Source organism: Lactuca virosa, chromosome 3 (genome assembly GCF_052849685.1).
Source record: "Lactuca virosa cultivar CGN04683 chromosome 3, Lactuca_virosa_CGN04683_v6, whole genome shotgun sequence".
Classification (NCBI taxonomy): Eukaryota; Viridiplantae; Streptophyta; class Magnoliopsida; order Asterales; family Asteraceae; genus Lactuca; species Lactuca virosa.
In genome coordinates, this window is record NC_136428.1 from 318,210,944 (window position 1) to 318,223,879 (window position 12,936).

Sequence of the window (12,936 nt, forward strand, 5' to 3'; positions counted from 1 at the left end):
TACCTAAAATAATTAATTTAAATTGAAGGGGTATATAATTTAATTAATTGGTTTTGTGGAAAATAGGTTAAAATATAGTTCTTTTTATTAGTGTAATTAAGGTTGAGGGGCTAAATTGTTATAAAAAGAAACTTAGATTGCCAAACTAATTGGATTATGATTGTTAGTAATTAAATCATGAAAGTGTAGGGAGTTTTTTTGAAAAATCGAATTGAAACTTCTGTAATTCAATGGTCCATGTGTTTAATGAATATGAAGGCTCCATTCGTTTTTTCCCATGCCCGTTTTCTTCTTGCGAGTACTATTCAACCCAAACTCTTCCTTGGGGCTTAACCCTTCCCTTGGGCTGCCATAGAGGACCAGAAGTGGAAATTATTAAAAAAGAAAAAAAAAAAAAAAAACGATCGCATAGAGAGGGCAAGGCAGGAGAGGTCGACAACTTTTGGGTTAGTGTGTTCGGTCGGCAGGAGAAGGAAGGAAGCATCGGTTGTGGTTCTAATGAAGTCTAGTAATTGATCAATACTCTTGGTAAGTTCTTGATCCTTCTTCTTCATGTGTTCATACTACAATTTCTTGAGGCTATTGGAGATCGATTCTTCCTCTTTGTAAGCCTATGGTCTTTCTTCTCATGATAATTCATCTTCAATTAGTGTGAATTGGTTGAAAACATTGTCAATTGCTTTTTATTTGATACTCTTGATCATAATGCTTCCTAGTCTCAATTCTTGAAGTTATGTATTGTTAATTTTTCAGCCCTATTGGGTGTGTTTAGTGGTTCATTGGCTGTCAAAATCTTGTTATGAACACTCCTCAATGTGTTGTTAATCATGTGCAAGAATTGCTCAAAATCATGGAATCGATGCCTTTCTTTTGTTGCTAGATTTCATGCTTCTTTCTATGTCAATCCTAGTGATTTTTCATGAGGTATCTTTCTATAAAAAGGCCATGTTTTGAACCATCCAAAAGGTTTTCAAAGCAGTCCCTAACGTGGCTTAATGGTGGAGAAAACTCAAGCCCTAGTCGTGTTTTCTCTTTTAGCAAAGTACTTTGTTTTCCCATATAAACAATGTACTTTGAATCATGGATTGAGGTTAGAATTGTTATTTTAACTTCTTGACATGTTGTTACTGTTAAGAACTCGATTTACATCTTTATAGTTGATTTTGGTTGTGGCTTAATGGGTTAAGTTGTCAATTAACCATTAAAATGCAATGCTGGGAAAATTATGAAAAATTACTAATCTGTCCCTGTTTTCAAAAAAATCTAGAAAAATCATCAGAAGTCGTATTGATGATCCGTAAACTCTCAAAGTTTTAATTTTGGGTTTAGTTTGTCCATGATTTTTTCCAAGACTTGGTATTGTCCCTAACCAATGTGAAAATCGTCTTTTTCACTGACTGGTCGGAAATTAGCTGCACCGACATTCTGTCTTGTAAAATTCATAGAAAATTGTAGAAAAATCGGTTGGACCTGTGCAAGTAGTACTTTTAAAGATAAAAGTATGAAATATCTGAATATAGAATAAAGTTGAAATTTTTATAGGTTTAAGTGATGCTAAAGTGGCCTCGAACAGACTGCTGTTTTAGGTCAAAATCTGAGAATTTGACCTAATAACCTATTTGCATGTTTGGGTAGTAAATTGCCATAATTTGTTCATGTACACTTCTAGTAATACATATATTTGTGGTGGACTAGGGTAAGGTTTAATACCTCAGGTCCAACAAGATTTGAAGTGTGGAAAGGGTGCTTATTTGTTCATGCTACTAGTCATTTAAGAAACACACGTACATTTCATTAAATTACAGTAATTACCAAATAAAAGTTCTTCACAGTATTTATTTGGATGAAATTTTTTGCATCCCATATATTATTGGCAATATTATAAAGGCTAAATGCCATAATTATATTATGTGTATTTGCAAATGTAGATTCATGTTAATAATCATTTTAATAAAAATAGTTAAATTCGACTTTGCTTATTTAAATATAATCGTTTTAAAGTGAGATTTTTATTATACACTTATAATGAATATTACTTTGGGTGATAAATAATTTAAGAAATAGTTTTTAAGATTTATTAACTTTTGTGTAAAATGATGGAACATTTTGTATCAATGTATATGAAAAATAGAATGATTGATTGTTTGATAAAAAAATAGAATATAAAGAAAAGCTGGAAAATATTAAGAGAATCTAATTTATGCATACATGATAAAAGATTAAATATTTAAATTAACCAATTTGTATGTTCACTTAAATCTATATATGCAGGAAAGAAAATGATAAATGTTTTTTTTATAAAGGAAAACTCGTAAATTTGTAAGAATTTTCGAAAAACTTCATACGCTCTTTGATTGGTTTGACAAATATTTTAAGCACCAAATGGCTTCTAGACCTACGGTATCAAGTGTTGCCCTCTTTCCTTAAGGTTGAGTGTTCAAGTCCCACCGTGGAAATAAATGGAATTAAGGAGTAGTTTACGCAAGGCTGTAAATAACATTAGGCATGACATGGCGACAATGTCAAACCTCAAGCTTTTACCAGTTGTGGTGAGTCATGTCGTTCGTAAGACGTGGCTTAAGTCGACAATTTTGTATATATAATATATATATATATATATATATATATATATATATATATATATATATATATATATATATATATACTGTAATTCATTTTTATATATATATTTGATTTAAGACAGCATTTTGTTAAAGTGTGGCGGCAGATACAAGCTTTGGAGCCATGGCGGCCCATGACGAAGCCATGACAAACTTTCTAGAACCTTGAGTTAAGAGTAGATTAGATTTGTTGTTTCAATATATATATATATATATATATATATATATATATATATATATATATATATATAGTTTGTTAAATACAATCTCGATGATTTTTATCAAGACACATTTCAATGGCAAAGAGTAGGCAACCAAAGATTCAAAACAAGCCACGCAGCGCAGAGCACAACGAAAATCTACTAAATGCCAACTCCATACCATTTGATATTGGCAACTTTAAACTTAATGCTTATCTTTAATATGTATTTAACCCGTTCCATGTTCTCTTCTTGAGCTCCACCATGTGATGATGTGAAAGAAAAAAAAGTTAGTTACAAAAATAGTCTAATCGTAACTTACATATATATAAAAACACAAAACAACAACAACAGAAACAATAAAAATAACAATAAAATTAAGATTGGAAATAGAAATGTAGATATCGATAATTATGTATCTAATAGGGGTAGCTAGAGTTACTGTGTCACCTTTGACATTTCGATATTTTAAAAATGCAATAAAGGAAGAATACGTCAAATTGAGCAATAAATAAATAATCATGATACACAGTTACCCACAAGGGTTCAGTAACCTAATATCAAAATATTATCTAAAAAAAAGGAGAGTAACTCAAATACACATGACATAAAAAAACATTTTAGTATTAGATAGAGGAGAGAATTTTCATGATATCATCTCAGTAAAGGACAGAAGAAAACCATGAGGAAAGAGAGAGGAAAGATGAGTAAATAACCTTTTTTTAATAAACTTAACTACATATAATATATATATATATATATATATATATATATATATATATATATATATATATATATATATATGATTTAAATTAATACTATTAATTGGTAGTTAGTTTTTCCGGTTACAAGCTTTATGAAAAACACTCATGCATTATTTTTCTTTTATTTTGAAGACTTGTCACATAAACAACTCCTAATTAACTCACGAACCCTAAAAATAACTTCAACGTAAAATAGTTAATACCCTACTTTTAGTTGTCTATTCTTCTGTCTCACGCCAACACGACTCCATCTAGATCAGCGAAGCAAGGTATGTTTCTCGATTTCGCTCTTCCTTTAACATCTCTTACCCTCTTTGTGCTTCTAACTCAATTGAATAAATCGTTATTTTTCATGAGTTTTAGGGTTTAGTTATTGGTGCGGCGCATCAATCTTCTTATTTATATGTAACTTATCTACGATTTTTGCTGACTCATGATTTTATGTCTGTACGTCTTGAGTCTAACGTGATGCATGCGTATTTGGGTTGGTGATCTAAATGTGAATTAAATGCAATGTTGTTTGAATTTTGAGTATAAATTTCACCTTTCAGTTTGGGGATGATCATTTTATCAATTAATTCAGTTTCTTTAGGGTTTCGTTTCATATCCTGATATCTTTGTGATTATTAGTCATGAAATTTGTTTGAACATGCAATAACCATTTGTCTAGATGTGATATAGTGATCATTTGTTTGGTTATTAGTGTCTCAGGTAATAAGGTAATTAAATTAGCGGATCAGTTAGAAGGCCAATATTTAATTACTACCAAAACGAGGTCAAGTGTCATTCATTTCAGCATCGGATAACAGCCATGGCAAACAACACTCAACAAGTGCCTCGTGTGCTTGTGAATAGGGTGTCAGAGCAAGCTGTTTTCCCGTGTGGTGGTATTATTTCAAGGTGTGTGAGTACCCTCCCCTTTTTTTCCCAAGAAACACGCAACTCAGAACCTAGTTGAAATTAATTACTAATTAATTTTGGATTATATATAAAAAATATTATTTAGTCAAGAAGAGCCTAAAGGCCTAAGACCTTATCTTTGACCATTAATATTTAATAAGTCCAAGCCTACTACTAGCCCAATTTGACTAGTCCAACACCACAACCCAAACCCAAGATGCTTAACCCATTACTTGATTCATTTGAATAAATGAGTGGGACAAGACTTACAATGTGGGAAAAGGTTTTCTCTTCCTCCTATATGGGACAAGTCCCACATTGTAATTTTGTAGAACAAATCTCCAACAATAATTTCATTTCTGATTGTTTAATATTTTTTTTTTGTTTGTGTTTAATTCGATCCAGTGCAAAGACGATCACATTACCAGGTCGGAATAGGACGTTGGTTCCCACGGACTTGAGGTTCATTATACCTGCAGGAGTATGTTTACACTTTGGTATGCATTTTTATTGTAATATTTATATGCCAAATTAATTGTTTGTTATAAATACCATCGATTTGGTTTGTTTTGTTTTGTAGCTATTATACCTGATTTGTCGCAGCAATCCATTTCAGTTGATCAAGGGTATATTTGTGGTCCCTGCTCAGATGCTCTGGTTTGGGTCGATATGTACAATAGGTCGGGTTCAAACTTTGAACTTAAAGCGGGCGATCATATTGCATGGTTGGATGTTTTACACAATAAAATCACACCAAAATTAATTGATGTCACCCCTCCTTTTAATAATCAACCAACTAGTTACAATTAACTAATGCATTACACAATGCTATTCAATAACCACTTCTTGATATGATACCTAACATGGTTAATTTACGAGTACAAACTTTGCGTCAATTTCAGATGGAATTGTTTTTGTTGAATTATTATGCACTTTTGAATAATATAAATCGGAAAACCACCTATACTTGGTGATAACGTTGATGTTACGTGTTTTTTATTTCTATAAAATTATACACTTATTTTTATCTAATATAATTATGTTGAAAGTTATGCATGTAACATTGTAGCTCTTTAACTTATTTAGTTTTATAGTTTCAAGAGGGTGTTTGGACTGCTTATTCAACTTATGTATATCGTTTTTCAAAAGTGTTTATCAAATTATTAACCCAACAAAACAAATGTTATTTTATTGTGTTTGAAAATTTTAAAATAATATGGCCAAAAGGGTATCCATATATTATTGACGTGTCCTTTTTTAACATATACCTCATTATTTTTTATTATATTTTGTATAATATATAACAGAAATAATTTCGTAAACCTTGAATATATATATATATATATATATATATATATATATATATATATATATATAGAGAGAGAGAGAGAGAGAGGAAGGAATTTTTTGAGAACTTATAGTTTCCGAGAACTAAAGGTGGGACGTTAGATTAAAATTTTTAAAGGCTTAGATCAAAGATAGCATACTTGTAATTATCAACACTTTTAATGGTATATTAGACTTTTAAACAATTGATCGGAGGGGTATATTAGGGATAACATATATTATTTCATAATAATTAATTTAACTAATTTCAGAAAATCAAATTCTCTCTTGATTACTTACCGATTCTATCTTTCTCTCTCTATCCCCTTCTCTCTTACACACAAGAAGTCTTCATCGTTCCGCCATGGTGCTTCCTTCGCCGGCGAAATCATCAACGAGAGATCGAGAGAGAACATAGTGTTCATAGATCTCTCTCTTTCCTTCCTCTCGATTCACCTCCAGATGGTGTCAAATTCTCGTTCACGTTCTTCCTTGGCGTCTTCTTACTGCCTCCAGATTAATATCCACCATCAATCCAAGTTTCATCGCCAATGATGATCATTTGATCTGAAATCTACCACTGATCAATGCTTCATTATTGTTGATTATAAAAAATATGAAGGTGCGATCTGTTCTTTTCACTTTTTGAGCTGAAGATCGAGTGGAGGTCAAGGTGAATTTATTGCTCCTAATTATGAAGTTACTTCTCTTGATTCTCGATGCTATGGATGTAAGATCGTTTTTCTCGTATATATTTTATGTCCATTTGTAGTTGTTTTACACAAGTTGCTAGGTTATTCCAAAAATTTGAACGCATCTATAGATGATTTTTTGATATTTTGCGATTACCAGAACTTTACATTCATAAGCATATTGTTTATGAATAATCACTTTCATTTTTTTATACCCCTATTAACACACATATCTTGATGCAGTTCTCTAATGAAGCTCCTTCAAGGGAAGACCTAGATTTTCCAGGTGGAAAAGTCAAATTTACCCCCAAAGTAACTTTCACATCTAAAAGTATAGATGAAAGGGCTCCTTGTTATCAAGTGCTTAATGAAAATGGACATATAATCATGAATAGTGATTCAGTTCAGGTAAATACTAAAACATGACTTATTTAATTAACAATATCAATTCTTTTTATATTTCTTAAAGGCATAAAGGATCTTTTTGTCTTTTCAACATACAGATCAACAAAGAACTTGTTGTGAAAATGTATGTTGACATGGTAACACTGCAAGTTATGGATACTATTTTCTATGAGGCACAAAGACAAGGAAGAATATCATTTTATTTGACAACAATTGGTGAAGAGGCAATCAATATTGCATCAGCTGCAACTCTTAACATCAATGACTTTGTCATTCCTCAGGTTTTACTTTTTATGATCTTTTTTAATTACTTTCATAGATTAAAATCATCAATATTATATCGTTTTTTTATTAATTAAAGTTTGAAATTCTTATATCGTTTTTATGTCTTTTCAACATACAGATCAACAAAGAACTTGCTGTGAAAATGTATGCTGACATGACAACACTGCAAGTTATGGATACTATTTTCTATGAGGAACAAAGACAAGGAAGAATATAATTTTATCTTTTTTTAACATAAATGACTTTTTCTTTTCCTCAGGTTTTACTTTTTATGATCTTTTATAATTACTTTCATAGATTAAAATCATCAAAAATTTGAACGCATCTAAAGACAAAAAGATCCTTTATACCTTTAAGAAATATAAAAAGAATTGATCTTGTTAATTAAATAAGTCAAGTTTTAGTATTTACCTGAACTGAATCACTATTCATGATTATATGTCCATTTTCATTAAACACTCGATAACAATGAGCCCTTTCCTCTATAGTTTTAGATGTGAAAGTTAGTTTTGGGGTAAAATTGACTTTTCCACCAGGAAAATCTAGGTCTTCCCTAGAAGGAGCTTCATTAGAGAACTGCATCAGGATATGTGTGTTAATAGGGGTATAAAAAAATGAAAGTGATTATTCATAAACGATATGATATTTTGTAGTTGTTCTGATTTATATATGTATCTCCACATAACCCCCTGGCCCCACAAATTATTGCATACTATAATTTTTTCAGTCAAGTGCACCCAACTCAAAGATGCATGTGGTCAATCGATGTGTATGCTAGGTTTGTTGTTTCTGTTTCAGCAATGTACTTAACTACTTATCCTTTTTTTTATATAAAATTTAATTTTAAGTTTTTATGTTGGATTTATTCGGTCGTGGAATGAATGGTTACTTGTGGTTGTGTGAGAGAAATGGTTTCAGGATGGTGCTTCCTTCCCCAATTAATGGCTTAGGGGATATTATGAATAACCATGTCATGTAAGTTTCCTTAAAAAAAGTATTTAAAAAAAAGTTTTTTTTTTAAATTTAGTTATTGTTTTGCAGAAATGTGACGTATATAAATCCAACACCTCATAAACATATTCCAGGACCTCCAAAAGGTGTAGTCATGCCAAATAAGGTGTGTTTTTCACATTTTTGTGTATATATTTATTGAAAGTATTATTATATTATATAAAAAATGATGTATATATTGATGACATGTAACTGTAATTATTATTATTTATTGCAGATTTTAAAACCTTTGATATAAAACTGTTGCCTATTTTATGGCATGAAGACAACAGTGGATGTCGAAGACAAGGCAGTTATAATAGGTATACTTGCATCTTTCTTGCTAATAATTCTTACATATATAAGGCTATTTTGTTTTTTTAATGCATGACATTGCTATAATTATTCAGGCCACAAGTACATATAATTTATTACATTTAGTATATTCAAATACCAACGTATTATATGTAAATATGATGGATTTTTTTTTTGTTTTTTTTAATGCATGACATTGTTGTAATACCAACGTATGTATGTTATAATAGGTACACTGGATTGTGGTTCACATATGATTCACATGTAAATCACATATTAATCACAATTGATTCACATCTAAATCACATGTGATTCACATGTAAATCACATATTAATCACATTTCATTCACATGTGATTCATATGTGAATTACATGTCATTTACAAGTAAATCACGTGTAATTCACATATGAATCACATGTAAATCGCATATTTACTTGTAAATCAGATGTAATTCACAAGTAAATCACAAGTGATTCACATATGAATTACATATGATTCACATGTAATTCACATGTAAATCACATGTAATTCAAATGTAATTCACATATGAGTTACATATGAATCACAAATGATTCACATATTAATTACATGTGATTCACATGTGGATCACAAGTGAATCACATAAGAATTACATGTGATTCACATGTAAATAACATGTAATTAACATATGATGTACATGTGATTCACATGTAATTTACATATGATTCATTTCTGATTCACATGTAAATCACAAGTGAATCACATATGAATTACATGTGATTCACATGTAAATCACAAGTGAATCACATATAAATTACATGTGATTCACATGTAACTAACATGTAATTCACATATGAATTACATGTGATTCATATGTAATTCACATATCAATCACATGTGAATCTTACGTGATATATACATGTGCATTTTTGTGAGTGTTCTTGTATTAATCAATTTTTTCTTAATTTTCTTGTAGATTTTGAAGAATTTGTGGAAAATATTGAAGAGGTGAAAAGTGAAAATTTGAAGAAAATACGGAAATCTTGATATGAAGAAATGATAGCACTATGAATCTTTGTAGTTTTTTTTTTTTATATTTTATTTTGTGTTGAATAAAATACTTGTAGTATTATGTTTATAAATTGATTAATAAAAGTAAGATTTTTTATGACTTACTTACCAATATTATAGTGTAGGAAATATGCATATATGCATTTGAAAAAAATATGCATATATGCACCTAAAACGTTGATTTTCTTTTGTTAAAAAAATTATTATTTTTTTATTTTTTATTTTTTTATATTCTACCTTCTTTTTTTTTTTAATTTATTGATTTTTAAAAATTTATTTTTTAAAAAAATGCAATTTTTAAAAAAAATTGTAGATTTGTTTTTTAAAATACTGTTTTTTAAAAAGATTGTAGTTTTTTTTTATTAAAAATATGCAGTTTTTTTTAGAATAATTGCATTTTTTTTTAAAATGCAGTTTTAAAAAAAATGCAGATTTTTTAAAAAGAATGCACTTTTTTTTCTAAAGAAATTGTAGTTTTATTTTTTTTGAAAAAATGCAGTCTTTTTAAAAAAAATGCAGTTCTTTTGAAAAATTGCCGTTTTTTTTAAAAAATGCAGTTTTTTTCAACAAAAGTTGCAGTTTTTAAATTTTTTTTTCACTTTTATTTAAAAATTCATGTTTTCTGAAAAATTAAAAAAATCTCCATTTTTTTAAAAAAAATTCCGAAATTTTATTTATTATGTTAATTTTTTAAAACGTTTTATTAATATTTCCAATAACAAAAAAAAAATTAAACATTAAATGAGATCGGTAAGATGACGATCATGCCCGTAATAAGTTAATTTTGATCTAACGCTCCACTTTTAGTTCTCAGGTTTTCGGAAAACTATGAGTTCTCAACGGATCTCACCCCTATATATATATATATATATATATATATATATATATATATATATATATATATATATATATGTATATATATATATATATATTATAAAGCATATTTAGTCAAATGCTGAATTTTAAGTCGTACAAGTCTTTAATGCATATTTACAATCATTTTATGCATTAAAAAATACTACCGGTCAATGGCTGAAAAAGTCAAGATAAGAAGGCGGGATACATTGACACTGTTCCCTATCCATTTAACAACCTCCTCAACTATGTTCCTTTTCTTCCGCCTAGTGATTATTACTCTTTTTCCCCCATTTATATAACCCTCCTCATTCTCCCATCTCCACTCAAGATCTGAACCAGATTACGCTCTCCTATCTCACCTCTACCCTACATTGACTGCCACAACAATCACGCAACCATATCTGCTACGCTACACCTAGTTGCCGCCACCACTACTTCTACTTTGATGTTAATTACCTAGGGTAAATAACTTCATGTGGTGGTGGTTACAAGAACATTCATGTGTTTTTTCTTTTTATTTCATATTTGATGAACTCTTTACAACTTCAGGTTCACATTTGTTGTTTTTTTACTCTATTTCTGATCCGTATAACACACCCAGGTATTATATGTAAGTATCATCGCATTATTTCCATCGATTTTTTTATTCATTTTGATTTCCCTTTGATTTTCTCTTTCTTTTGGTGTTCGGTTGATTTTATATGATTTCCCTATACTTGCAATAAAAGAAAACGATATGACCAGGTATTATGAAGAAAGGCATCACATGACTAAGTTTTGAGAAGAAACGTTTGGAGCTTTCTACATCAATAAGTTATACAATCATGGATGCTTAGTTTTCCTTTTGATTTTTCTTCTTCTCTTTTCAATGATTTTTAGTTTTTTCCTCGTTTGACATCTTCTAGCTGTGTTGGTGGTGATAGTTATCAGGTAAAGTTTGAGAATCATGAATCAATGTGTTTTGAATGTCTAATTTAGATATAGATTAGTGGTTAGTGTGCCTCAGGACTACCCAAAGATAAGAGACCATTTTACTTAGGTCACTTTGAGGTCTATCTCCTGATGTTCTTACACTTTTACTGATAATGAAAATGTTGCTTAAACTTTTACCATTAATAGCAACATAGTTAATTTTCAGTTAGGTATTGTTTTCATTCTCCTTTGCTTGGGTTGATCTCACATGGTGAATTGCAATTTGTGGTTCCATTTTTCACTTCAGGTACCTATTTTTGGTTTCTATTGTTCTTCTACTCGATGCTTGATAACTAGACTAAATTAGGTTTGCATCAGTTTTCATATTTAACAGATTGCAATAATTGGTTGTCGTTGGGGAACGCCAATACAATAATTGTATTTTTTTTTGTTTACTTTAGGTCATAATGTGAAAACTGGAACTTGCTTATTTATGTGTGTAATAATGTTGGCCATTGTTTTGACAATCAAAAATTGGACCAACTTCTATCTTGCTCAAATTCAAATGATGGAGAAGATATCAAAAGAATAGACTTCTGGTAATTATGATTTTCCATTTTATAGCCTTTTATTCTCCTTTTTAGGTTTTTTCATGCCTATTTTGGATTATGTTTATTGATAATGTGTAGTCTTTGAGATGTGCAAAAATACATTACTTCTATTATATGCTTTCTTTACACCATAACTATAAACCCGAAAATATCAAAAGTGGTTGTATTTTGCTGTTATACATTTCTTGAATGGCATTATGTTTCTGACATATTCCCAGTTTATATGCTTTGTTTGTGAAATTAATTCATGATTCCATAATTGTAAACTGGACATAATATCAAAATTACCCTTTGATGTCTACTCTTTTATGTAGCTATTCTGATAGGTGAAATGATGGATATTCCCCTCAATTGCTTCTAAATGGGTTAGTAAAATATTGGCACTGCAATTTTCTAATGGGTTTTTAGGCAACTATGATCAACGCTTATAGCTTGAAAAAAGAGGCTTGGGGGTTAATAAATTCACTTGTGGTGGATTGATTACTTGTGATAGATTTTGTTGAAATAATAAAGAAAATGTGTGTTGTTTGAAGAAAAGGAGGCTCTATGATTGCCGAATACGTGGGACTGGGACGGTCCTTAAAAATGTGATCTATATCAAGCTTAATTACATCCATTGAATTTAGTTTGAGCTGGACTCAATTATATGTATTTATTTCTTTTTTAAATACGAATATATTAATTGTGATATAATTGAGTTTAAATAAAATAAAGCTCAAATTATTTAATAATGGTCGAATTATGAACAACCACTTGCATATATTATACATTTATAGATTTATTTGTTTTCAATTTTCACATGACTTGATCAAAAACTCAAATTATTTAATGGTGTCCGGGTCCACACTCCCCGCTTGCAGTTGAAAAAGGGAATTTTCTTTGAAAAAGGAAATCATGGTCGAAAGATTGTAGTGGGAAAACATTTTGTTTGAGGCATTATTGGGCGGAAATGGTGAGACTGATCGCCTTATTAAATGAAATCAAAAGAGGATTCAAGTGATAATAT

General features: G+C 29.8%; 2 protein-coding genes and 1 long non-coding RNA gene across 4 annotated transcripts; all 3 read left to right on the forward strand.

Annotated features, from left to right (window-relative positions):
* The first annotated feature begins 308 nt into the window (after positions 1-308).
* On the forward strand, positions 309-5,462 carry LOC145167352 (deoxyuridine 5'-triphosphate nucleotidohydrolase-like). 2 transcript variants are annotated; one of them, XM_079086538.1, is made up of 4 exons: positions 309-528; positions 4,297-4,485; positions 4,891-4,982; positions 5,066-5,462. In XM_079086538.1, exons 2-4 carry the CDS (start codon positions 4,397-4,399, stop codon positions 5,293-5,295), a joined length of 411 nt encoding a protein of 136 aa, XP_078942664.1. In that variant the 5' UTR covers positions 309-528; positions 4,297-4,396; the 3' UTR covers positions 5,296-5,462. The 2 variants fall into 2 exon arrangements, with proteins under 2 accessions (XP_078942664.1, XP_078942663.1); XM_079086537.1 differs by having other exon boundaries at positions 310-528; positions 4,289-4,485.
* Positions 5,463-6,054: 592 nt separating this feature from the next.
* Positions 6,055-7,517, forward strand: LOC145163043 (2-oxoisovalerate dehydrogenase subunit alpha 2, mitochondrial-like). The gene is made up of 4 exons (XM_079081959.1): positions 6,055-6,541; positions 6,747-6,911; positions 7,007-7,189; positions 7,312-7,517. Exons 1-4 carry the CDS (start codon positions 6,506-6,508, stop codon positions 7,408-7,410), a joined length of 483 nt encoding a protein of 160 aa, XP_078938085.1. The 5' UTR covers positions 6,055-6,505; the 3' UTR covers positions 7,411-7,517.
* A 337-nt stretch (positions 7,518-7,854) lies between these two features.
* LOC145163044 (uncharacterized) lies at positions 7,855-9,541 on the forward strand. The gene is made up of 4 exons (XR_013739530.1): positions 7,855-8,168; positions 8,235-8,310; positions 8,422-8,506; positions 9,455-9,541. It is a non-coding gene; the product is annotated as an uncharacterized LOC145163044 (long non-coding RNA).
* The last annotated feature ends 3,395 nt before the right edge of the window (positions 9,542-12,936 follow it).

What these genes read in the sequence shown, in the direction of transcription:
- LOC145163043 (XM_079081959.1), top strand. Translation starts at nt 6,506, where the DNA reads ATGAAGTTACTTCTCTTGATTCTCGATGCTATGGAT. An exon ending in TGAATAGTGATTCAGTTCAG is followed by an intron (nt 6,912 to 7,006) that starts GTAAATACTAAA and finishes TTCAACATACAG; the next exon opens with ATCAACAAAGAACTTGTTGT. An exon ending in ATGACTTTGTCATTCCTCAG is followed by an intron (nt 7,190 to 7,311) that starts GTTTTACTTTTT and finishes TTCAACATACAG; the next exon opens with ATCAACAAAGAACTTGCTGT.
- LOC145167352 (XM_079086538.1), top strand. Translation starts at nt 4,397, where the DNA reads ATGGCAAACAACACTCAACAAGTGCCTCGTGTGCTTGTGAATAGGGTG. An exon ending in TGTGGTGGTATTATTTCAAG is followed by an intron (nt 4,486 to 4,890) that starts GTGTGTGAGTAC and finishes AATTCGATCCAG; the next exon opens with TGCAAAGACGATCACATTAC. An exon ending in AGGAGTATGTTTACACTTTG is followed by an intron (nt 4,983 to 5,065) that starts GTATGCATTTTT and finishes TTTGTTTTGTAG; the next exon opens with CTATTATACCTGATTTGTCG.